Source organism: Dromiciops gliroides, chromosome 2 (genome assembly GCF_019393635.1).
Source record: "Dromiciops gliroides isolate mDroGli1 chromosome 2, mDroGli1.pri, whole genome shotgun sequence".
Lineage (NCBI taxonomy): Eukaryota > Metazoa > Chordata > Mammalia > Microbiotheria > Microbiotheriidae > Dromiciops > Dromiciops gliroides.
The window spans coordinates 383,355,253-383,379,614 of NC_057862.1; the positions used below are offsets into that span (position 1 = coordinate 383,355,253).

The window sequence follows — 24,362 nt, forward strand, 5'->3', positions numbered from 1 at the left end:
TTCTTTACCTTTATTTTTCTGCTGGAACCAGAGACCAGATTTAAGGAATACGGGGTCTATTAGGTACAGAACCATAGTGTTCTGAACATAATAGACACCAGCTGTTTGTTAAATAGATGAGATGCTTTCAGAGCCTTCTTTTTTTTTTTTTTGGTGAGACAATTGGGGTTAAGTGACTTGCCCGGGGTCACACAGCTAGTAAGTATCAAGTGTCTGAGGCCAGATTTGAACTCAGTTCCTCCTGAATCCAGGGCCAGTGCTTTATCCACTGTGCCACCTAGCTGCCCCCTCTCAGAGCCTTCTAACCATTGGGGTAGGCAAAGGCAAAGTACCAGATTCAGAATGGAAGGGACTTTAGAAATAATGAAGAAACTGAGGCTTAGGTAGATTAAATAACTTACTTAATATCACACAAATATAAATAGCAGACTTGAACCCAAGTCCAATGCCCTTTCTACTAGATACCTGAGGAAGAGGGTCAGGAGCTCCCTAACAGTCCCTCAACAAATCTCTCAGCATCATGACCCAAACAGCCCTTTTAAGCCAGGAGCACTCCCAGGATGGGCGAACCCAGACTGTTCCTAGCATCAGTTACCTCCCCACCCTCCCAAACCCAAGTTTGAGTCATCTAGCCCTAATAGCACTAGTAATGCACAGGACCACTTGGCCTGCAGCTGCCTTGTCCTCTGAAATCAACAGGGGAAGATGTCCTGTTCCTTAAGTCTGGTCTGTGGTCATGGATGCCAGGGGTTCAGAGATGAAAAGGTAACATGAGAGGTGATAGGTTCTAAAAATGGTACAGTGGGGGCAGCTAGGTGGCACAGTGGATAAAGCACTGGCCCTGGATTTAGGAAGACCTGAATTCAAATCCGGCCTCAGACACTTGACACTTACTAGCTGTGTGACCCTGGGCAAGTCAATTAACCCCCATTGCCCTGCAAAAAAAAAGGTACAGTGGAAAGAGCCCTGGCTTGGATTGTAGGCCAAACTGTCAATGGCCCACTAGGTGATCTCAAACTTGTTACTTACCCTCTCTAGGCTTCTATTTCCTCTCCTATAAAATATGGGTCATAATCCCTGCCCTGCTTTTCAGACAAGGCTTATAGGCTCCATCTAGTCTAACTCCCTCATCTCATGGATGAGGACATCAAAGTCTAGAGAGGGGAAGAGGTTTGCCTGTGTCTACAGAGACAATGGCAGGGTCAGGATTTCAACTCAGGCCTTCTGACTGCACATTCCTATCTCTTCCCATCATTATACCATAAGTTTTTATGAGGATCTAATGAAGTGGCTGATGTGTAAGGGCTTGGAAAGGTATGAAGCACTGTATAAATGGGAGGGGCATTATTGTCACCAAAGGTACTAGAATTATCTCTGAAAACAGGGTGAATTATATATGGTCACCAAAATTAGGGGTGGGAGGAAGAGAAGGCATATTCCCTTTTTAAATAAAGTTTTGCTGGTTTGTACAGACCCAGGAAAGTAAAAGTGTGGAGAGTAAGACAGACAGTGAGAAACTAACACTGGGAATAGCATCTTCCAACAAAAATTTTGATCTTTTTCTTCTAACAACTCGCCTTTTCTGCTGTTCATGAGGCACCGAACTGTGGACATAGAAAAAGGAGAAAGAGAGAGAGAGTGTGTCAGCCTCCCCCATCTTCCCCATCGCCTTGGGGAAGAGGGGAAGGGAATGGGAGTCTTATATGGGGAGACTGAGCAGCTGGATATTCAAGAGAGGAAAGGCTAGGGCAGAGATTCAGTTCTTCATACCCTGTGGAGACAACTGAGTACTGGCTGCGGAGGGACAGGGCAGGGGTTGTGGAGAAGGGAAGGGGTCTTAGGAAAGGCTGGGGGCATGGGTCATGAGGGGGACAGGTAGAGGGAAGGGCTGAGCTCACAAAATTTTAGCAGTGGGAAAGGACGGGGCATGACACCATGGAAGGTCGGGGCTGGAATTGTGGAGAGGCTGTGCTTAAAGGGGTGAGAGAAAATAAGGCCTTGTGTCAGGATCAGAGGCAGGTGGAAGACAAGGACTAACTGGGGCATGAGAAGGCTGGGAACACAGGGGTGGAAGGGGCTAAGAAATTTAAGATTCCATGACATAACTAGGATGAGAGCTGAGGTCATGGTGCAAAGGGCAGAGGCTGGGATGGAAGAAGAGGGACTGGGTAGGGAGGGGAAGTTCAGTGTCTACTGTACTTCCCTGTCTTCTCAGGCTGGGATCTGAGGGCAGAAATGCCAAGTCACTGCTGCAGCTCCAGCCCTCTGGCCTGTGTGGGGAGCCCTCCTAGGGCACTGACCTATGCTTAGTTTGGTACTTGCTCTTCCCTCTCTTCTGTAGGTCAGAGGAGGTGCCACCATTTTCCTTCAGGGCCACAACCTTGTCTGGCAGCAGTTTACCAGGTGGATTGGGAGGGACCCGGATCCTTAGTCGGAAGATACATTTCTTCTTCTTGATCTCCTTGCCACAGAGAAACCTATTACAACATGTATGATATAAACCAGCATTTATTAAGCAACCACTGTGTGCAAAGCACAATGTTCTAAGGCAAGTATTGAAGGGGAGGCAGTGGGCAAAGGGCTCAGCAAATGCTTCAGAGTTCATCACAGCTCCTTATATCTGGAGTCAGAGGTTAGGCTGAATCCCAGACCCAAACACCGTCTCTACATACTCTTTGGTCCAGAACAAACACAATGTACTTTTGAGCTGTGAGGAACATGAGGTAGCCTCAAGTTTTCCCTCCATCCTCTCAACTCAGAAATAAAATACAACAAACAAAAGCATCTACTCTGTATACAGAACAGGGGTTCTTAACTTGGGGTCCATGAACCTATTTTTTAAAAAATATTTTGATAACTGTATTTGAAAAGCAATTTTATGTATTTTATTTTATGCATCTAAAAACATTGTTCTGAGGAGTCTACAGATTTTGCCAATTTGCCAAAAAAGTCCATGACACAAAAAAGGTTAAGAATCTTTGCTTTAACTTATTTGTACAAAAATATTTATAACAGTTCTTTTTGTGGTGGCTAAGAATTGGAAATCAAAGGAATGCCCATCAACTGGGGAATGGTTAAACAAGCTGTGGTATATGATGATGATGGAATATTATTGTGCTTTAAGAAATGACAAGCAGGATGATTTCAGAAAGGCCTGGAAAGATTTGTATGAACTGATGTATAGCGAAGAGAGCAGAACCAAGAGAACATCATGCACAGAGGCAGCAATATTGTTTGATGAAAAACTGTGAAAGACAACTATTTTCTCAACTACACAATGATCCAAGACAATCCCAAAGGACTATTGATGAAACATACTATTCACCTCCAAAGAAAGAACTGATATTGATGGAACACAGACTGAAGCAGGCTATTTTTAAATTTCTTTCATTTTTTCTTTTATTCAAGTTTTCTTATACAAAATAACTAATATGGTAATGTTTTGTGTAATCGTACATGTATATCCTATATCTGATTGCTTTACCGCCTCAGGGAAGGGGGAGGGGAGGGAGGGAAGGAGGGATAAAAATTGGAACCCAAAACTATAAATAAAAATGTGTATTACTTTAAAAAAATCTTTGCTTTAGAATAATATAGATAAAAGATATGAAGTTTATATAAGACATAGCCCTTGCCCTCAAGGATCAGTAACATCAGTGACATAAAACCAGATACTATTTCTGATCATTCCTATCACAGGTAAGTACACTAAAAGGGAACCAAATAAATACTAGTTAGGTCTAAGGGGAAAGATAATTGCAGGCCCAGGAAACTATGAGGAGCTTCCCAGGAAAGCTGGGATGGCATTTTGAGTTTTCTGTATGTCTTCTCATTGCAACTATCCCCTGACATCCTATGCCCCAAAACTTCGTTCTTGTTGTGCCCCACATCTAGAATCATAGATTTAGAAATGGAAGGAAATTTGGGGGTTGTTTAGTCTTGTCTAATTTTATAGATGAGGAGACTGAGGCCCTGGGGTTAAAGTAATTGCAATGGAAGAGTAACCTGAGCCCAGGCCTCCTAACTCCAGATTCGAGGCTCTTTCCACTGTAACACACAGCTTCTCCTGAATTTCTAGGCCTTCCTCCCTCTAACCAGCCAAAACTCAACCTACAGTTCAATCTCCACCTCCTCACTGAACCCTTTCTTGGCCATTCTATTACACAGAGAAGTCTCCTTCCTCTAGCATTTTGACTGAATTGCACCTTCACTCCTGTCACATTCTTTCATTTATTCAACACAGATTAAATGCTATGTGTAGAACATAGGGATGAAGAGTTTAATTAGGGGGGCAGCTAGGTGGCGCAGTAGATAAAACACTGGCCCTGGATTCAGGAGGACCTGAGTTCAAATCCAGCCTCAGACACTTGACACTGTGTGACCCTGGGCAAGTCACTTAACCCTCATTGCCCAGCAAAAAAAAAATTTTTTTTAAAGAGTTTAATTAGGCCCTAGGCCTTGCCTTCATGGAACTTACTAATACTTTCCTGCCCTTATTCTTCACATATCATATTTCTTTATGTCTCTATTACATCTTCCTTATTAGCAAGTAAACTCCTTGAGGGCAGAAACTATGTAATTTCTCATCTCTGTGTCCCCAGTACCTTAGACATTGTAGGTACTTGATAGGCTGATTTTCTATTTTTAGTTGAAAAGCTGGATGACTTTGCTAAACTACCTGTCTCCACAGAATAGAATCTTCCCAGGAGGTGTGGAGGCTAAATGACAGTCTTAGGCAGTCCCAGAAACAAAGACAAGTGCTTAAGGAAATTCTTCCCCTCACTTAATGTTCACTTTAATACATTTATCAAGAATTTGGGCTCCATGCTGGAGGGCAGGTAGAAGATGCTGTGCTCTTGAAGGAGACTGGAACACTCACAGAATGTAAGAAGGGGGAAGGAGGAGGTGTGGAGGGTTGGGAGTAAGCATTTCTATAGCACCTACTAAGCATTATGCTAAGTATTAAGTGAAAGAGAGAATTTCTTTTGAGGCAATTGGGGTTACCCAATTGCCCAGGGTCACACAGCTAGTAAGTGTTAAGTGGCTGAGGTTGGATTTGAACTCAGGTCCTCCTGAATCCAGGGCCGGTGCTCTATCCACTGCATCACCTAGCTGCCCCAAGAGAGAACAATTTAAGATACTATAAACAAAGTCACAGATTTAGGGTTGGAAGGGACCTCAGAGATCACCTAGTTCTAATTGTGCCATTTTACAGAGGAGTAAGCAAAGGCCCAGAGAGTTTTAAGTGACTTGCCTAATGTCAGAGATATTGAGGGGCCATGGCTAGGACTTTAATCCAGGTTCTTTGACTCCAAACCCAGAGATTTTCCCACTAGACCATGCTGCCTCCCAAAGGCTAAAAGGTGTTATGCAGGTCCCAAATACAATCTATAGTAGTTGTCATGTGGAAGAGATATCAGACCTAGTCTTCTTGGCCCCAGGGATAGAACTAGGACCAAGAGAGGGAAGTTGCAGAGGCAGATTTGGGTTGGGCATAAGGAAGTAACAGTCATCTACGAAGGCACCTGGCTGCCTCCTGAGGTGGTGATTTCTTCCTCACTGAAAGTGTCTGGTCAGAGGCTGAACAGCTCATCTGCATTAGACAGGAGGCTGGACTAGACAAATTCTAAGATTCCATGATTCTAAGAGTCAAATTCTAAATGGGAAGAGAGGCAGCATGGTATGATGAAGGGAAAACTAGAATGTCAGAACAACTGGGTCCTTACTATCTGTCACTAGTTGTGTGACCATAGTTAAGTGGCTTAACCTCTCTAAGCCTCAGTTTGCTGAGATGTAAAATGGATGTTAATCGTACTTGTTTACTTCATGATTTTGATGGTTCTCTAGTACCTACTGCAGTGTCTGGCATACATTAGGCCCTTAAGAAATAGTTGATCGAATGACCTGTGGTCTCATTAATATGGATACTTCCTTCCAACTGCAGTAACAATAAATAATAATAGCTAGCATTTATGTAGTGTTTTCAGTTTTCACAAAGTGCTTTACAAATATCTTATTTGATCCTCACCATAACTCTGAAAGGTAAGTTCTATTATTATTCCTATTTTACAAATGAAGAAACTGAGGCAGACATAAGTCAAGTAACTTGCCCAGGGTCACACAGCTAAGAAGCGTCTGAGGTTGGATTTTGAATTCAGTCTTCCTGACTTCAAGTCTAGTGTTTTCTCCACTATGCCACACTGCCACCAATAGAGATCACAATTCATCTGTTAACTCTCATTCCATGTAACTCTTATCTGTGTTCTACTTGGAAATACTCCACCTAACTGGACTTAGTGCATGGAAAGGAAGTGTGGCCTTTCATTTTCCTAATGTGGTTTCAAGAGAACACACAAGCTGACCATTGGCCATACCTTACACCTGCAACACCTTTCCTGATTATATTATCTCCCTAATGGCATCTTCTGCACTACTTGCTCTGCTTGCTTAACTCCTGGCTGGTGGTAGGTTCAGATCGCTTGGGTTCAACATGTGCCTCTTTGCTTATGGCCTTTTGGATGCCCCTTAGCTGTACTTCTCCAGAGCCTGGAACATCCCAACCCTAGAGCATTACTGGAATACACGGTAAAAGCTGACCCTTTGTTTCAGGGAGATGCTCAGGTCACTAAAAGCCCTGGTCAATGACTCAGCCATCTCTCTCTTAGACCTCACTCACCATTGAGGATGCACACACTAACAGATGGGCTGTCAGTTCAGAAAATGCTACAGAAATGTGAATTATCATCCTCATCATCTACAAAATGGACTAGACTCTAGATGATCTCTGAGATCTCTTCCAGTTCTAATTTCCCACGTTCTAAGGTCTTTTCTGGTTCTCTACATTCTATTCCCTGCGATGATTAGGAAAAGTGTAGAAAGATGCTTTGAATTTATATAGGCAGAAAGGAGAGCATTTTTATAGGCAGGGAATGGTCTGGCAGGCTTGTGGTGGGGAGGAGGGAGAGACACAGCCTGATCAAAGGTGCTGAGAGAGGAAGGAAGAGCACCAGGGTTGGGAGAAATCATACATTCGGATCTGAACCCAGCCCGTCTTTCTCTCTCTCCCGGTGTTGTCCCCTGCTCACCTGCTTTTGTAGCTGTTCAGTGCATTAAGGAGATGGGGTCCTCGCTCTGTCACTGGGGTGCTGGTCAGCTGAGGAAGGAATTCAATTAAACATTAAGCACCTACCATATGCCAGGCATTGCTCTAGGTGTTGGGGACACGAAAGCAAAAATCAAACAGTTCTGGATCTCAAGGAAGAATGTGAACATTGGCCTGTGAGCTTGGGACACCTGCAAAGTCTCAGGCCAGAGTCAAATTTTTTACCCTCAATTGCTTCAAGTTGTCTCCCTAAGTACCACCCTCAGTCTAAACTTTTAGGTAAGCATGGAGTTCCTTGAACACCCTAAACTAGACAGTGACTTTGTGGATCTAATTATACCTCTGGCCTAGGGACTATAACAGTGCCTTTTGTCAGAGAGACAGCATAAAAAGGAGAGAAAACCGGAGTTTCAGGAAACCAGAATTTGAGTCCTAGCCCTGCCACTGGTACCACAGGCCCTTGGATAAGTTACTTTCCTCTCTTGAAGCCTCAGTGTTATCTTTAAAAATGAGGGAACTGGGCTTAAATGCTCTCAGAAAGACTGTCTATATTTTAATGTCTTTTCATCTGTAAAATGGGGCTAATAATTTTTGCCATATTTATGCTACAGGGCTGCTTGTAGGATCCAATTGGATTATAAAGTACTTTGAAACTGTCAAATGCAAATAAAATGGAAGTAATAATAACATTGAGTACTGGACTCCAAGTCAAGAAACCTTGGCTGGAGTGCCAGCTCAGCTGTTTATTAGCTATGTGGACCTGGGTAAGTCATTGAACCTCTCTGAGCCTCAGTGATGCTATGAGTATCAATTGAGAGCTCCTTAATATTTCATGATGTGTATCAAAACTATGAAAAAAAATGGAAGAACAAAACAAGTTTCATTCATTTACCAAAACACACTATTCAAAATTTCACCAGCAGGGAGCAGTATTGCCTCAGTTTTTTTCCCAGAACCAACAGGTCTCAAGCTAAAGAAGTCAGTCCCCTGAACTGTCCAAACTCTACTTGCCTTGCGCCCTTCTTCCCATCTCTTCCCACTCCCAATGCTCTCCCAGCACACCGAGGCTCTAGCTAGGCAAAGCTGGGTGAGCAGGCCCATTTCCTTGACCTTTGGGTCTAGTCTTTTGTATTTTACATCCTTTTTGGTTTAACTCAATAAACATGCAATGGAAAGAATCTTGACCTGAGTGCTGGATTTGCTACTAGCTAGTTGTGTGATCTTGCACAAGTCACTTCCCCTTGATAGGCTTCAGTTTCTCTTTCTGTAAAATAAACTGGTTGGAAATGATGCCCTTTAAGGTCTTATAACTCTGTCATTTTCTCCTCTTAGGTCTTTTCGAGCTTCAGCAGACTGACTCCTAGCACTTATGTTTTATTTCCTTCTCTATTCTACCCCCATCCCAGTTACTGCCTGCCTTCTTTCCACCCCCAACCCCAGTACCTTGCCAAGCTGAAGAAGATCCCAGTGGTGATTGACAAAGGCTAGGATTTCTTCAAAATCAAAGTATTTCTTTTTGCTCTGTACCCCCAAGTTATAGAGGGCAAGGTGAACCACATCCACCCTGGGAATAGAAGGAAAAGGTTTAGAATTGACTTATGCTCTAGGACCCCTGTCCCGCTCCCAAGTGAGGGACTAGGAGAAATATTTCGGGCTCTAAACCCAGCTTGGTGATGGGAACATCATAGCTGGAGGAAGGGGGTTTGCAGCTTAAGAGGGTCAGATCTGGGGACAAGTGGCAAAGAACAAATGATATCTTTTTTTTTTCTAGGAAGGACAAAACCAATTTGATCCAGGAAGGGTCAAAACCTCTGTTCTTTTGGCCCCATTTCCTGACCCATCAGAAAATGATGTTGATGATACAAGATTAATAACTAGCATTTATATAGAACTTTAAGGTTTACAAAGTGCTTAATAAATATTATCTTGTCTTTACAAAATCCCTGGGATGTAGGTACTATTATTATCCTCATTTTACAAGTGGGGATGCCAAGGCAAAGATGGGGTCTACCCAACCACACCCTACTCTCACCATCTTAGAGGTAGCCTCTTAATGTACTCTGGGCCCTGGTTACACACGGAGCAGAAGAACACATAGAACCTGCAAGAAAAAGGGAGAGAAAGGGTTAGGGACAGCCGAGAAAGCTCTGAGTGGCAGAACTGGACATTTAAGAATCTGTATGACTCAGTTCTTCTCTCTGACCTGCAGTGCCTTCCTTCATCTCTGCTGCCCAGCTTCTCAGCTGAAGCCCTACTTCCTATAAGAAGCCCTTCTGAGACTTCCTTAATCTTAGTACCTTCTCTCTGAGACAAGCCCCAATTTATCCTGTATATATTTAGTATGTACATAGCTGTTGGCATGTTGTCTTCCACATCAGACTGTGAATCCCTTGAGAGCAGGGATTAGTTTTTTCCTCCTTTCTTTGCATTCCCAGCACTTAACATGTGCCTGACACATATATTAGGCACTTAATAAATACTAGTTAACTGACCGGTTCATCAAGATCCTTCAATTTATCCCCTGCTTCATGTTCTTGAAAGTCCCTGGATTTCTGAGCATATGCCTCCATGGATTTTTGAGATCAAGGAGGCAGGAGTTAAATTAAATGGCCTTGATCAGAGAAAACAGATGAGGCAGAATGGCCTTTCTCTGAAAACTTCACCAGAAATATACTCAAGGAGTCAAGAAATTCTATACATTAACTTAATGGTCCTCCTTAGAACCAACTCCCACTGAGTCTCTGCCACTGAATGCCAACAGGAATTGGCTGCTAATTTGGGACACAGTGAAGCCAGTCAGTGTTTTGTCATACAACAAATAATCACACAAATAGATAATCACACAAATAGACAATCACACAGAGAATTAGCTATGCATATACATAGTACAGCATAGGCATACACATACACACACAAAATACAAACAGAAATAAAGATATACAGTTGTGAGAAAAGCAGAGTAATTGCTTACATAGACACAATAAAGCATACATAATCTTATATGAGTACACATATACCAAAAACATACAGCCTCCATGGGGCAAGCAGAGATCACCTAGGAAAAACATGTACCTGTCTCCAAACATCATGGGCTCATTCAAGCACTGGGTACAGGCCTCATGAAACCACTGCCTACACCTGTAACACTGAAGCATTCTTAGGTACCACCTGAGAAGAGAAGAAGCCAATGTCAACTTTAGCCCCCTGCTTTTTCCCTCTAAGATAAGTTGGGATTGGGGTGGGGAGAAGGAATGAAAAGTCAGGCCGTGAGGGCAAGAATAACCTTCTTCCCTTCCCTAACCCCAGAGAAAAATATTTTCTTAGTTTTTTTCTTAATTCCTTCCTTTCTGGGTAATACTCGCCCAACCTATACTGAGAAACCTTTGTAACCAAAATTCACGTCAAGGAGATATATTTCCATAGGAGATAGTCAAAGCAATTTTCTCAATAGGAGAATAAGCAATAATAATTACGATTACAAGCTAACCCCTTACCTGGCTTTATACTTTTAAAAAGCACTTTTCTCTTCATTTCATCTTATTTTCATAATACCCCTAGGAGGTAGGTAGGGCAAGTATTGTTAACCTCATTTGATAGATGGGTAAACTGACACAAGAAAAAGGAACTGAACTGCCTAAAGCCATAGAATGAGTGGTAGAGCAAGGCCTAAAAGCCAGATCTCTTTATCTTCAATCTTTTTCATTTTTCTTCTATATAGTTGGAATAGGAAGCTGAGGTTTAAAACTGCACTGTCTTGGGGGCAGCTAGGTGGCGCAGTGGATAAAGCACCAGCCCTGGATTCAGGAGTACCTGAGTTCAAATCCATCCTCAGAAACTTGACTCTTACTAGCTGTGTGACCCTGGGCAAGTAACTTAACCCCCATTGCCCTGCAAAAAAAACCCAAAACAACAACAACTGCACTGTCTTATAGGATAAGGTTTCTAAGGGTCCAGTCTAGGTCTTCCATTTATGTTCTGTAGTAGCCCCTCACAACCATCCTACTTACCAGATGAAACAATACAAAATTGACCTCATATCATGCTTTATAATTAGCAGCTCCCTTGATCTATTTTATGTCATTTGAGCCTCACAACAAGACTATGAAGAGGTGCTCCAGGTATTAATGATCATTATTCTTGTTTTATAGAGGAAGAAACAGAGGCTCAGAAGTGATTTGCCAATGGGCACACAATTAGTGTCAGAAGTTGGATTCAAACTCAGTGATTCCAGCACTATGTACCCTAGACACACTACCCCTTCAGCCCAGGTCTCATGCCTATGGATGACCAAGTAATGTTTATTTGATTGATTTGTTATATTTTCTTCTTCAACAACTAATTCTAGTTACCATACCTTGCAGAACTAAGGTCAACAGAGATAAATCCAGTTCCCATTCCTTTCTAACCATAAGGAAGAAACCAACTTGGGAAAAGAGCCAGCATGGTCCAGTAGAGAGAGAACAGGGCTTGGAGGTGCCCCAGTCTTGTTCTCCAAGTACCCAGAATTGGATACAGACAGTTCCATTGTCCTCTCCCCAGGTCACACCATATTATCTTTCTGTTCCAGATGTTAGTTTTCTAGTGATGTGGTCTTCCTGTTATGTCACAGGGTCTAATACACCTCCTTCTGTCTTCCACCCATTCTAGTTGCTCTTCTGTGGACAGGCTCTAGCTTATCAGGATTCAGAAGCCAAGGACTGGAACAATACTCTGGAGAGGGTCTGATCAGGGCAAAGAACAGTAGTACTAGCACCTTCTGGAAACTCAACTATCATTAACCCTCTGTCTCTGTATTTGAGGCCAAAACCTGTGCTCTAAGATCAACCAAGTGATGTTTTAAGTCAGATCATCTCCACGACTCCCATTCCCACCTCCCAATAACCCCAGCTGTCACCAGGAAGGTGATCAAGCCCTTACTCTCCAGGACCTCCACAGTAGCAGTAACACTGCTGCTGGTTGGTCCGATGTGGGGAGTCCCAGTCTAGCTCCTCAGGCTTGTAAGAGAGTACCATTTTCACTGCTTGCAAGGTCTTGGCAATGGCTCCTTTCTTCAGCGCGCCACCTTTCTGGGGAGGAGATGAGGAGAAGGCATACAAGTCATTCCAAGGACCCCAGAGGGTTCCAAAAGAACCCAGAGCCTCCCTAGCAAGTGTGTCAACAGTAAATATGTGGAGCTGTCAGTGAGTCGGTCAGTCGGGTAACAAGCATGAGCCAGACACTGCTAGATGCTGGGGATACAGAGAAAGGCAAAGACAGGGTGCCAGTCTTCAAAAAGCTGGTTATAATGGGAAGGAAAACATGCAAACAACTGTGAACTTATTATGGAACATAATCTTGGATGGAAGGCACTAGCAGTGGGGCAGACCAAGAAAATCCCCCTACAGAAGATGGGCTCATCCAGCCATCTATGGTACCACATTCATAAGGAACTTAATAATGCTAAGGATCTCCTGGATAAATATGGATAGACTGGTACATGGATAAAACAGATGTGGTTCAATGACTGGCAGCTGGAATGGATGAGTCATTCCCCACCCAAAAGAGGCTGGCTCTGCTTCCAGAGCCAGATAGTCTGCGGAGGGGAGGATAAGAATCAGACTTGGGGTCTGGAAACCACCAGGGTCACAGATCCATGGTGGAAGTGGGGGTAGGGGGAAGAAGAGACAGAGGTTTGAGAGGGACCACAGACCAGACAACTGAAGAGATTGGGAAAGGGAAAATACAGAATTATAGAATGTCAGAACTAGAGAGGCCTTTAGAACATACAATGTCAGAGTTGGAAGACAGCTTAGAGATTTAATCCAACCCTCTCGTTTTACAGTCAGGGAAGAAAATAAAGAGACAGAGATGGAGATAGGAAATAGGGAAAAGACTGAGAGAAAGAGACAATCTAGGGCCTAAGAGCTCACCCGCACAGCCAGAGCGAAGATACAGCGTCGGCAGAACCATGGTGTTAGCAGGGGCCCTTCGGTGCTGCTTGCAATGGGGATATGGCATTGCTGATGATAACCTATGGAGGGGCAAAGGCAGAGAATGTCCCCAGAGAGCTGGAATGCAGAGGGTGGGCGGCTCCTCACGGAAAGCACCGTTCCAGGAAGAGAGGCCCTGGCTACCATGATCGGTTAATAGTCCAACTCTGGGGCTTCTCCTCCAGACCAAGCCAAAAATTATTCATCCCAGCCAGTTCACACATCCCCTATTCCTGGGCGGTCAGTAAGCAGTGTTCTTCCAAATTGAGGAAAATTAAGTAGATGGTTATCTCCTTCTTACCCACACTCCCTCCGATTTGCTACCTTCCCAAACATACACACACACGGAGTACAAGCACAGATGCACACACATTTCTACATACACTCACATTTGCAATACTCATATATACACAATCTCATACACATATGTATATCCATATATACACAGAGTCATCAGTCTGTGTTCTGTGGGTTTTCTCCTCACTCCTCACACCTCAGTGTCCTAATTCTTAGAAAGCTGGGCTCTGAGGGATCTGGCTACTTTTAGGGTGATACATTCTACTTATGAGTAGTCAGCCAGGGAGAATGACCAAGGAAGAACCAGGCATGGGGCTGGGGGGTAGGGGGGAGAAGACTGAAGAAGCTGGTTTGCATCTCGATAGGCAGGACCTCAGATCTTAGAGGGACAGTTCTGTTTTTCTTCAGGAGAACCCAACTTATAATGTCATGAAAGAGTCCAGAGCTAAGGAAGGAGGGAAAGAAGGAAAGAAGGCAGAACCAAGAGCGGCTAAATGGGGAAAAGTGGGAAAATTTCTTCCCTTTTCCTTCTATCTCCTTTGTATCCATTCGTCTTCCCTAGGACCCCAGGTCCACCATTATGAGGCTTTTAGACAATGCCTCGAGTTCTGATGCTTCCCATCTCTATCCAAATGTTACATATATAGGTACCATGACCTCCTCAGCTACCTGTTCTCTACTAGGGTTAACTTGAGACACTGTAGTAGAGTAAAAAGAGAATTAGTTCGTAATTAGAATCAGAAGGCGTGGGTTTCCATTTTAACATAGGCCTATTTTCTCATCTATAAAGCTGGAAATCTGACCTATCGTCTGTTTTTATACTACTTGAGAGCTAAGAATGGTTTTGTTTTAAGATCTCTCAAACTATACAAAAAGAGCTGGAAGGCCAGATTTGGCCCATGGACCATCATTTGCTGACCCTTGATCTAAATGACCTCTAGAGTGCCTTTCAGGTCTGGAGCCTGTGCCCTAGCTCATGCTCTGGTAGCAGTGGGTGACCTGGGGCGGAGAGATCCCCTTTCTTAACTAACATTGGCATGTTCTCTGTGGCATTCAATGCCTTCCAAAGGAGGAGATGATGTGGAAATCTTGAGCTTGTTGCCAGGTTAGCAGTAGAACTCTCTGAGGGGAAGCCTTACGCTGGGGCCTCAGCGCAGGGGCCCTGTTTGGTGAGCCGGAGGTTTTACACCAAGTGGAGAAATGTGAACAAATCATCAGAACTAAACATGGTAGCTTCAGTCATAGGTGAGGAGGCACCAGGGAGTCAAAGTAACACTGAGGCTAGTGTCGGGAAACTTGCATTTAAATTCTTGACTCATGCATTTACTTGCTGAGTGAACCAAGAAGGAATCAATCTTTCTGAGCTTCAAGTTCCTTCTTTGTATAATGGGAAAATACTTGCACTACCTACTTGGAAGGACTGTCCAGAGAAAAGTGCTTTGTACACGTGAAAACACTAGAAATGTTTTATCTATTATCTAAATGTTTTATCTATTATCTAAATGTTTTATCTATTATCTATTATCTAAATTTATCTATCATTTTGTTAGCTTTTTTTCACCCCTTGTCCCCTTTCTCAGACTCTCTTTCTACTTTCCCCTTCAAGGGTGGAGTCATCAGTTGCAATGGCTCACATTTCTGTAGCAATTTAAGGCTTACAGAGCCCTGTTCTCACAAGAGCCTAGAGAGGTAATGCTGAAATTATTACACCCATTTTACATATGAGGAAATTGAAGTTGAAAGAAGTTATCTAACTTGCCTAAGGTAATGCATCTAAGATGTCTTCTCTATTCTGCCCTAGGCAACTGCCTGGCAAAGGCAAGATCAGGGCTGAATGGCTAGTTTTGGGACAAAGTGAGAAAAGAAAGGCAGAGCCATCCGGAGTGGTGCTTTTACCCTGAACAAGAGCAGATTTGACCTCAGGTTGATCCCACTGTCAACTCTGACTCCAGTGCTGTCACTCACCAAGACCACACTTTCCACAGATGAGAATCTCATTCAGGGGTCCAGATGTTTTTCCCAAACAGATGTTGCATTTGGGCTCTTCGCCTGGAACACCAGCTAAAAGAGAAAATAACAGTGAAGAGTCAGGAAATGAAGGACAAAGGTTCTCCCATCAATGTTCCAACTGGAAAGGACCTTAGAAGACATGTTAGAGCAAATTTAGAATGACCTGGATAAAAGGGACTTAGAGATGATTTAATCCAACCACCACAGTATGGAAGAAAGAATGAGGGATTTAGAGTCAGTTCTTACCTCATTCCTACCACTTACTACTTGTGTGAACTTATGGCAAATCATTTAACCCTTCTGGACCTCAGTTTCCTACTTTGTAAAAAAAGGGAGAGGGATTAGACTAGATGCTCTCTAAGGTTCTTTCCAACTCCTAAATCTATTATCTCAACTCAGTTTAAAAAATTATTCCAAGTTTATATCTTGTGTAAACACTGGAATTACAAAGAAAAAAATGAAATGGGCTGGGACTTCAAAGAACTTATTTTTTCACCTACAAAAGGAAATGACATAAGTCCTAGAGAATGGAAGTGACTGGTTCAAGGTCACATAACTTATAAATAGCAGAGCCAGAACTAGAAACAAGGTCATCTGGCTCCAAGTAATCACATACCAGGTTTGCTCTCACAATGGAAGAATGAATGCTCATTTGTTCATCTAATGGTGTGCCCAGCCCTGAGATAATAGGGAAGGCAAGAGGAAATTGGCTTTCTGCAGGGAGCTATGGAATTTTAGAATCTGCAATGAGCTATGAATCTTTTAGAGAAGATATGACTCAAGATTCCTTCAGGCTCTGAGGGCGTTGCACCATGTTTATTTACCTACTAGTTCCTATAAATGCTAAACATAAGAATGCCCTAATTTCCTCATTATGAGATTGAACTAAATCATCTCTAAGGTCCTTTCTGTTTCCAAATCCTGTGATTCTTTGAGGGACTAGTGGAGATCTGCCTTCTTGTCCCAGTCATGCCATTAACTAGCTGGGTAACTTTGGACAAGTTTCCTTGGCAACTTTTTTTTGCCTTTTTTTTTTTAACCCCAGTTTCTTTGTTTGCATAATGAAAGAATCAGATTTGATTATGTTTAAGATTGCCTCTAGGGGCGGCTAGGTGGCACAGCGGATAAAGCACCAGCCCTGGAATCAGGAGTATATGAGTTCAAATCCGGCCTCCGACACTTAACACTTACTAGCTGTGTGACCCTGGGAAAGTCACTTAACCCCAATTGCCTCATTTAAAAAAAAATATTGCCTCTAGCTTCAAAAGGTATAATTATATGAAGAGAACAACACTTTTGGATTGTTATAAAAAAGTCAAAAAACAGGCAGCTAGGTGGCACAGTGGATAAAGCACCGGCCCTGGATTCAGGAGGACCTGAGTTCAAATTCGGCCTCAGACACTTGATGCATACTAGCTGTGTGACCCTGGGCAAGTCACTTAACCCCCATTGCCCTGCAAAAACAAAAACAAACAAACAAACAAAAAGTCAAAAAACTTTGGTGGAGGTAGGATGACACAGAGGGTCAAGGGTTGGAAGAGAAGATGATTTTTTTCTGAATTGAACAGTATCTATTTCTTGGGAGAGTATAAAGTCCTTGTTCTCATGGGACTGGATGTCTGTTCAGATACTCTTACTACTCACCCAGCATCGGACTCAACCTGTTAAAAACTAACCTATGGCTCAGGGTCAGTTTGTTTTGTTTTGTTTTGCTTTGCTTTGGCCCTAATTAGTAGGTCTTATAAGCCATAAAATTTCCAGGGTGATAGTATGTGGCTAACTAGGAGCAGAATGGGTTAGCATAAAGAGATTTAGCTGAGGAATTAGGGCATTTGGGTCGATGATAGAGTGCCAGGCCTAGAGCGAGGAGGACTCCTCTTCCTGAGGCCAAATGTGGCCTCAGATACTTACTAGCTATGTGACCTTGGACAAGTCATTTAGCTTTGTTTACCTCAGTTTCCTTATCTGTAAAATGAGGTGGAAAAGGAAATTGCAGTATCTTTGCCAAGAAAACCTCAAATGGGGTCATGAAGAGTTGGACACAAATGAAAAAAATGACTCAAGAACAATACCCCTAGCACTAACTTCCTGTGTCCTTGAGCAAATGACTCATTCCCTTTGAGTTTTAATTTCCTCCCCTATAAAATGGAAGGAATCATAGGATCTAGACCTAGAAAAAATCTGTGAGAATTTATTCTAACTCCCACATTCAGAAGAGAAAATCAAGGGAGAAGTGACCTGTTCAAGGTCACATATGTAGTAACTTGTAGGACTAGGATTTAAACCCCAGGTCTTTTAAATTTCATATCCAGTGCTCTTTCCATTCTCCCTCTAAGATGATTGGAAGAGATCATCTCTGGGAACCCTTCCTGTCCTAACATCCTATTTTTATTCAGACATCATGCCATCCATCACCCTGGCATCTAGTGCAATGGCAGACAGTATCTGATTGCTACATTCTTTCTTCCTATTCTACCTTCCCAATGGAAGACTAAGTGTTCAAGTTGTATGGGGTGCAGATCCTCCTTGTGGTGAAATGAATTAAATAATCAGTGTTCAGCAAGTACATGATGAATGAATGAGTAAATGAGGGATAGGCTCTATGTGTCTCAATGAAGTTGGTCAGTTCTTCTAACCTAAACCCTATGGCTGCTTCCTTTTCTTTTTTTTGTTTTGCGGGGCATTGGGGATTAAGTGACTTGCCCAGGGTCACACAGCTAGTAAGTGTCAAGTGTCTGAGGCCGGATTTGAACTCAGGTCCTCCTGAATCTAGGGCCGGTGCTTTATCCACTGCGCTACCTAGCTGCCCCAATGGCTGCTTCCTTTTCAACACTATTGTTCCTGTGATCTCCCAGGTATATATACCTATTAAATGATGAAATCTCTCAGCCTCAGAATTCCTATCTAGGCATCTCATCCTCCTAGCTCCAAATTCTTTGACAATAAGAAAAGGATTATTATTACCATTGTTCTTATTACTGTACCATACTTAGCTTTAGGCCTTAGTTCCCTCATCTGGAAAATGAGAGAGAGGGTGGGGGTGAATTAGAAATTTAAGACTCCTTCTCACTATAACATTATATGTTTTATGATTCTAAAACCTCATAGAGCCCAGAGATTAAACAAGGTGTCAATTTGGGAGGAAGGCAAGCAAAGAACAGATGGAGGAGGGAAATCCTATTGAAAATCCTAGGAGATTAACCCATAAGGGAATTCCTGGGGCTGTGACCCAAGTTTTCAGGTTACTCACCATGTTGGATATCCTTCCATAAGACCCAGTACTTGGAGTTATCTTCGAAGGTTACAAGGCAGCTTTGCTTCGAACTGCTGACCTGTGGTTAGAAAGGGGACTAGAAGTGAGGGCCTCAGCCCACCAGATTTAGCCCCAAGCAAAACTGTCAAGTACACCCAGGTGGTCTTAGGTCATCTTCTGCTTTCACACTTGGCCTTATGATGACGACGACGATGATGTCTAGATCTGTGATTTCATTGGCAGAGGGACCTTGATGTATGAAAATTTCCTCTCCTAATACAGATCGACAACTCTTCTTTAATTTATAGTATTAGAGATTTTTGCTTGGGGTACTGAGTGGTTAAATGAGGCCCATGGCTACACAGCTAATATGAATCAGAGGCAATACCTGAATCCAGATCTTCCTGATTACAAAGACAGCTCTCTTTCCACTATGCCCAGAGCCCTCTAATAGTAACTTACATTTGTTTAACTCCTTAGGATGATCTCTTAAGAGGTTAAGTAGTTGCTGACCCAATATCAGAGACTTAAGAAGCAGCAGAGATGGTTCTAGAGGCCTAGGAAGATTCAAGTCCTCCCAGAGTTGGCTCTGGATTCATCCAAGTCTGCCCTCCCTAAGTAACCAGCCCCAGATAGTCCTCTCCCCCCACCCGGCCTCGGTACTTATCCAGCTGAGGTCCCATCCCCTCAGGTCCACGCTCCTGATCAGGACTCGCCAGAAAAACATTCATCCAAAGGGATAATTAGCCATCTATGGTTCAATGTATCACCCATGTAACGATTGGAATAACGCCACCTGCTGGAGACTTACTGTATAAGAGTTCCTCCCATGAAGCGAAGGTCTTTGAGGGCAAGACCAGGAGTCTTTTCTTTGGCGTCAGGAAGTGACGCGGGCTAGTGGGAGGAGGAAGGAAGAGACTGGCGCTCGCTCTGGGGCTCTTTCCTTGGGACTCTGGTGGAGAGCGGAGCTAGAAATGTGCTCTCCCTTTAATAGATAGGAATCTAGGACTTTCTCTCTCTTTACCAAATTCTTATTCTCCTTAATAAATGCTTAAAAGTCTAACTCTTGCTAAAGCTTATAATTTATTGGCGACCACTCATTAGATATTTTAGACAGACTAGCTAGAATTTTAGCCCTTAACACCCACCAGAGAATATTTGTATCCTAAAGGGGCTGGTTTCCAATGCTTCAATCCAGATGGAGAATAAGTAGTGAGAGAATTGTGGATGATAGTCTTAATAGATTAGAGCTAGAAGGGACCTTATAAATAATAAGTCTTTATTTCATAGATGAAGAAATTGAAGGCAGACAGGGAAAATATTTGTCAAGGGAATTACAAGGGGTTAATGGCAGATTAACAATTCTATTGTATGTCCTCTGGTTCCAAACCTTGTGTACTTTTCAGTGTGCTATGCTGTCTCTGCCACTGCCCCTTAGTAAGGCTCAATGTTCAGACTAAACAGATTACCTTAAAAGCCTGGCTGAGAATTAGGACCCACTTGTCAGAGCAGGTGAGATCGAAGCTAGCTCTCAAAAAAATATTTCCTGATAGAGAATTTACTAATAATTGAGTGTGGGGAAGAGTAGGCAGGGGTGCCTTTCATGAGAACATTTAAAGACAAAATAAGCACCCAGAAATGGGAACTGGTTTAGGGGAATGATGATTTCTGGGTGCCCCTGCCAAGTCTATGTTGTTAAGACTCACCAAAACTGCACTCAAAAGATTTCTCAAACTTCAAAGTTAAAAGAGATCATATTGTCCAATGCCCTTATTTTATAGACAAGGAAAATAAGGCCAGTAGAGGGGAAGTGGGTAGTCCAAGGACACACAGCAGGAAACACATAGAATCAAGATCTCCCATTTTGTGCTCTGGTATTGGACTATACTATACTGTATCTGCTGGGTGGATTTGGGGATTGTTCCAACCTGGGGACCTTCTTTACACTTAGAACGTGTCTTTTTCTTGAGAAAGATGCATCAAGGACCCAAAGCAAACACAAAATACCTTTCAGATACATCACCCTCAGTTGATACAACTTCCCTGTTCATCTTTCTCTCATATCCTCACCCATTGCTGAGTCATTTTTGTCCTTTATTAAAGGAGAAGGTTGTCAGAGTATAAGAGTACATTTCACAACGACATTCTGAAGAATAATGGACTGTGGAGTCCTCCCCCACCCCCACCCATTCAAGCCTTCCTTCATCTTCCCCTCAGGGGCCTTTCCCTTTTCAGTCAAGAGTCAAAAAGTGACTTATGACAGTGAGTTGTAAGGAGATAATCTTGCTACAATATAAAGAGCCTTAGATTTACTTAGAAGACTTAGTTTGAACTCCCAACCCCTACACTTACTACCTGTGTGACCTTGGAAAAGTCACTTCACTTCCCTGAGCTGCTGAAAAACAAACACAAACCCAGAGGGTTAGACTAGATGACTTCTAATGCCCCTTCCAGTGCTAAGTCCTATAAACATCCTAAGTTTCTTTTAACTTGTTCCACTTCCAGCTATGCGGGTCCCTCAAGGATAATTAGCAATTGTCAATCATTTTAATAAATAAATAAATTCTTTCCCCAGCAATCCTCTCTCCTTTCTGGTTTTGGAGCTCAGAATCTGATGTTGAGGGACTAGGCTCTGGGCCTGGGGAATTGGAGACCCTAGTGTGCTGAGTTTTACCCTTTTAATCTTTCCAAGATAATACAGTCCATCTGTCCATCTGCACAGCACATACTGGCCCTCAGTCAGCTTGACCATCAAGTCTTTGAAGTTGTTCCTGGGCTTTGTGGGAGCACCCGCTGCCCTGGGTGGCCCGCAGTCATCTTGGATCTCTGGCTCCAGAGAGAGGTTCTCCATCAGTTTCGACCACCCCTAGGATTAAAAATACAAAGATATACTTTCATTCTCTGTTTAACACAAAATTCCTTAGTCCCTAGAGAGTCAACCAATATCCCTGGGTAGGCTGGTTGGTTGAACATACACTTAGCCTTTTCTAGGGGGAGACAAAGGTTTGGAGAAGCTTTCCCCCAAATTAACCCTCAGAGCAGAGGTTTTAGCCTCAACTTCCCTCTAGGATTCACCCCAGAGAAGAAACTTCTGAGTAACTTATGTCCCACTAGAGTCTTGATTAAGTGAGATTTTTATAATGTCCCCTTTTCTTGATTTTAAAGTATATTATTTTATGAAAACCAACTCTGGGATTCTAAAACCCCTCAGTGCTATTATCTCAATTTAAATGGGCTATCATTAGTTGTAAAGTTACCAGGGGCAAATAAATGTTTAGAAGTCCTCACTAACCCAGATTCTACCAATCCTTCAAGGTCCCATCCGTATCTTAACTCTTCAATGAAACCTTTGCAAAATGTCAGAAGTAAAAGGGACTCTGGAAAAAGATCAGAAACTCCCATGGTAGGCTATAAAGAAAACTGGATTAAAAAGTCAGGAAAAACTAGGTTGCCATTACCACTAAATCTCTGTGTGACCTTGGACTAGAGGATCTCAAAGGTCCCTTACACCTTTAAAATTCTTTAACTATCATCTAGAGAGGGCAAGGTGACTTGGCCAAAGTCATTGACTAAGTTATCGGTAAAGGCCCAGATGAAACACAGGTCAGGCCAAATCACCAAGCATTCCTTAAGTACCTACGTTGTACCAGGCACTTTACTAAGAAATGGGAGTACAAAGAAAGGCAAACACCAGTTCTTGTCCTCAAGGAGTTTACAATATAGTCTAATGGTGGGGGAGATTATACAGACAACTATGTTTAAACATGATACATACAGGATAAATAGGAGATCATCACAGAAGAAAGGCAATAGTATTGAGAAGGACTCAGAAAGATTTCATAGAGAAGGTGAGATTTTAGCTGGAACTTGATGAAAGCCAGGGAAGCCAAGTGTGGGGGCGGGGGGGGGGGGAGGTGGGGAGTTCTGGGTCTGGAGAACAGCCAGTAAAAATGTACTGGACTCTGGAAATGGAGTGTCATGTACGAGGAATAGCAAGGAGGCCAGTGTCTCAGGATCATATAGTTACATGAAGGGGAGTAAGGTGTAAGAAAACTTTAAAGATAGAAGGGGTAAGGTTATTAGGAGGGGCTTTAAAAGCCAAACAGAGGATTTTATATTTGATCCTGGAGTTAATAGGAAACCACTGGAGTTTACTGAGTAATCTGTGCTTTAGGGAGATCACTGATAGCTGAGTGAGTAATAGACTGGAATGGGGAGAAACTTGTGTCACGGAAATCAGTGAACAGGCAACTGCACTAGTCTAGGTGTGAGATGATGAGGGCCTAAACAGTGGTGGTAGTGTCAGAGAAGAGAACGGAGATTATACTGATCTCCTTGCCAAGCTGTAGTGCTCTCCCACTTCTCTGAGCTCTTACAGCATTTTCTAGTCTATACCATGGTCAGTCAGTCAAGTAGCATAAGTGCCTACTATGTGCCAAGAACTATATATTATTAAACTGTTTCCCAATACACTAGTCAGTGTTTCTTAATTTTTGGACCCTTTGACAATCTGATGAAACTTATGAATTGCTTCACAGAAAAACATTTTAAATGAATAAAATAAAATCCATAAAATTACAAAGGAAACCAATTCTATCAAAATGGCTATTAAAATATTAATTAAAACAGTTCATAGACCCTACCTTAAGAACCCCTGATGTACTAGACTATAAACTCCTCAATAGCAGAGACTATGTCATCCCCTTTGAATTTCTCACAGTGCCTAGCAACAGGATGTTGTGTGTTTGTTAACTTGACTTCCCCTGTCATCAAACACCTTTATAAAGAATCTCAATAAATATTTGTGGATCAGCTGATTCATTGCCATCTGTAGGGAGATTAGATATAGGTTTCCCAGTCACCAGTAATGCTGGGGGAGGGTTTTATAGCCAACTCAATTGTTCTCAGAATCAGAAGTGCTGCAGAAATGCCCTTAGCAGGCATCAGCAATCTTTCAAAAGTGAAAGATGGCCATGGTTCATCTAGGATGCTGGGTTAGAGGCAAGGGGAAGAAAATCTCTCACCTGGCCACAACCTGTCTTTCTAACCTTATGTTATACTACTCCCTAGAAAACACCGTACCTCCTAATCAAACTGTACCATTTACTAGCAGTCCTAGAGAGGCATTGTGGCAGAGTCCATACAAAGCTGACCTTAAAACCAGGAAGACCTGGGTTCTGGTCCTGCATCTCACAAATACTGGCTGTGTAACCCTGGGCAAATCATTTTGTCTTTCAGTGAGCAATTTTCTGACATGAATAGCAGAGAAAGTGCCAACCTACATTAAAGGAGATTGTTCCCTAGACCAAGGAAGTCAAAGGGCCTGTCCCAATCCCTGATTTTGTCCTGCCCTCTCTAAGTTTCTTCATGAAGGTCAATTCTTATGCCTGAATTGTGCTCCTTCCTTACTGCCACCTGCTGAAATTTTTTACATTAGGAGCTGCCTCTTCCTCCTCAACTGAAAGGAATCTAACCTTGACAGGATTTTGAGCAAGTCACTTGACCTTTCTGAGCCTCAAATTCCTCATCTGTAAAATGGAGATACTACAACTAGGAAGTCACAGGGTTGTTGTAAGGAAATACTTTGGCGGTTCACCTTTAAAGATTGACACTGTGTCAAGGACCTATAATTTCACCAGGATGGGAACTCTCCTCAGACTAGAAACCCCTTAACAGAGACTTTATAGAGGGCTGCCTGAGGCTCAGAAAGGTTAAATTACTTGGCTATGGT

The 24,362-nt window shown here is 42.7% G+C and overlaps 1 protein-coding gene across 2 annotated transcripts in view; it reads right to left on the bottom strand.

The window, feature by feature from the left end:
- PHF19 (PHD finger protein 19) overlaps nucleotides 1–24,362 on the bottom strand; it is a 46,475-nt gene that overhangs the window by 17,063 nt on the left and 5,050 nt on the right. For both annotated transcript variants that reach the window (XM_043980642.1, XM_043980641.1), the window contains 11 exons: nucleotides 21,306–21,497; nucleotides 18,629–18,710; nucleotides 15,334–15,429; nucleotides 13,012–13,112; nucleotides 12,020–12,168; nucleotides 10,175–10,270; nucleotides 9,135–9,203; nucleotides 8,546–8,666; nucleotides 7,086–7,153; nucleotides 2,301–2,477; nucleotides 1,523–1,604 (listed from right to left, as the gene is read on the bottom strand). In XM_043980642.1, coding sequence (XP_043836577.1) covers nucleotides 1,523–1,604; nucleotides 2,301–2,477; nucleotides 7,086–7,153; nucleotides 8,546–8,666; nucleotides 9,135–9,203; nucleotides 10,175–10,270; nucleotides 12,020–12,168; nucleotides 13,012–13,112; nucleotides 15,334–15,429; nucleotides 18,629–18,710; nucleotides 21,306–21,482 — 1,218 coding nt within the window. In that variant the 5' untranslated portion in view covers nucleotides 21,483–21,497. The remainder of the gene's footprint in view (nucleotides 1–1,522; nucleotides 1,605–2,300; nucleotides 2,478–7,085; nucleotides 7,154–8,545; nucleotides 8,667–9,134; nucleotides 9,204–10,174; nucleotides 10,271–12,019; nucleotides 12,169–13,011; nucleotides 13,113–15,333; nucleotides 15,430–18,628; nucleotides 18,711–21,305; nucleotides 21,498–24,362) is intronic.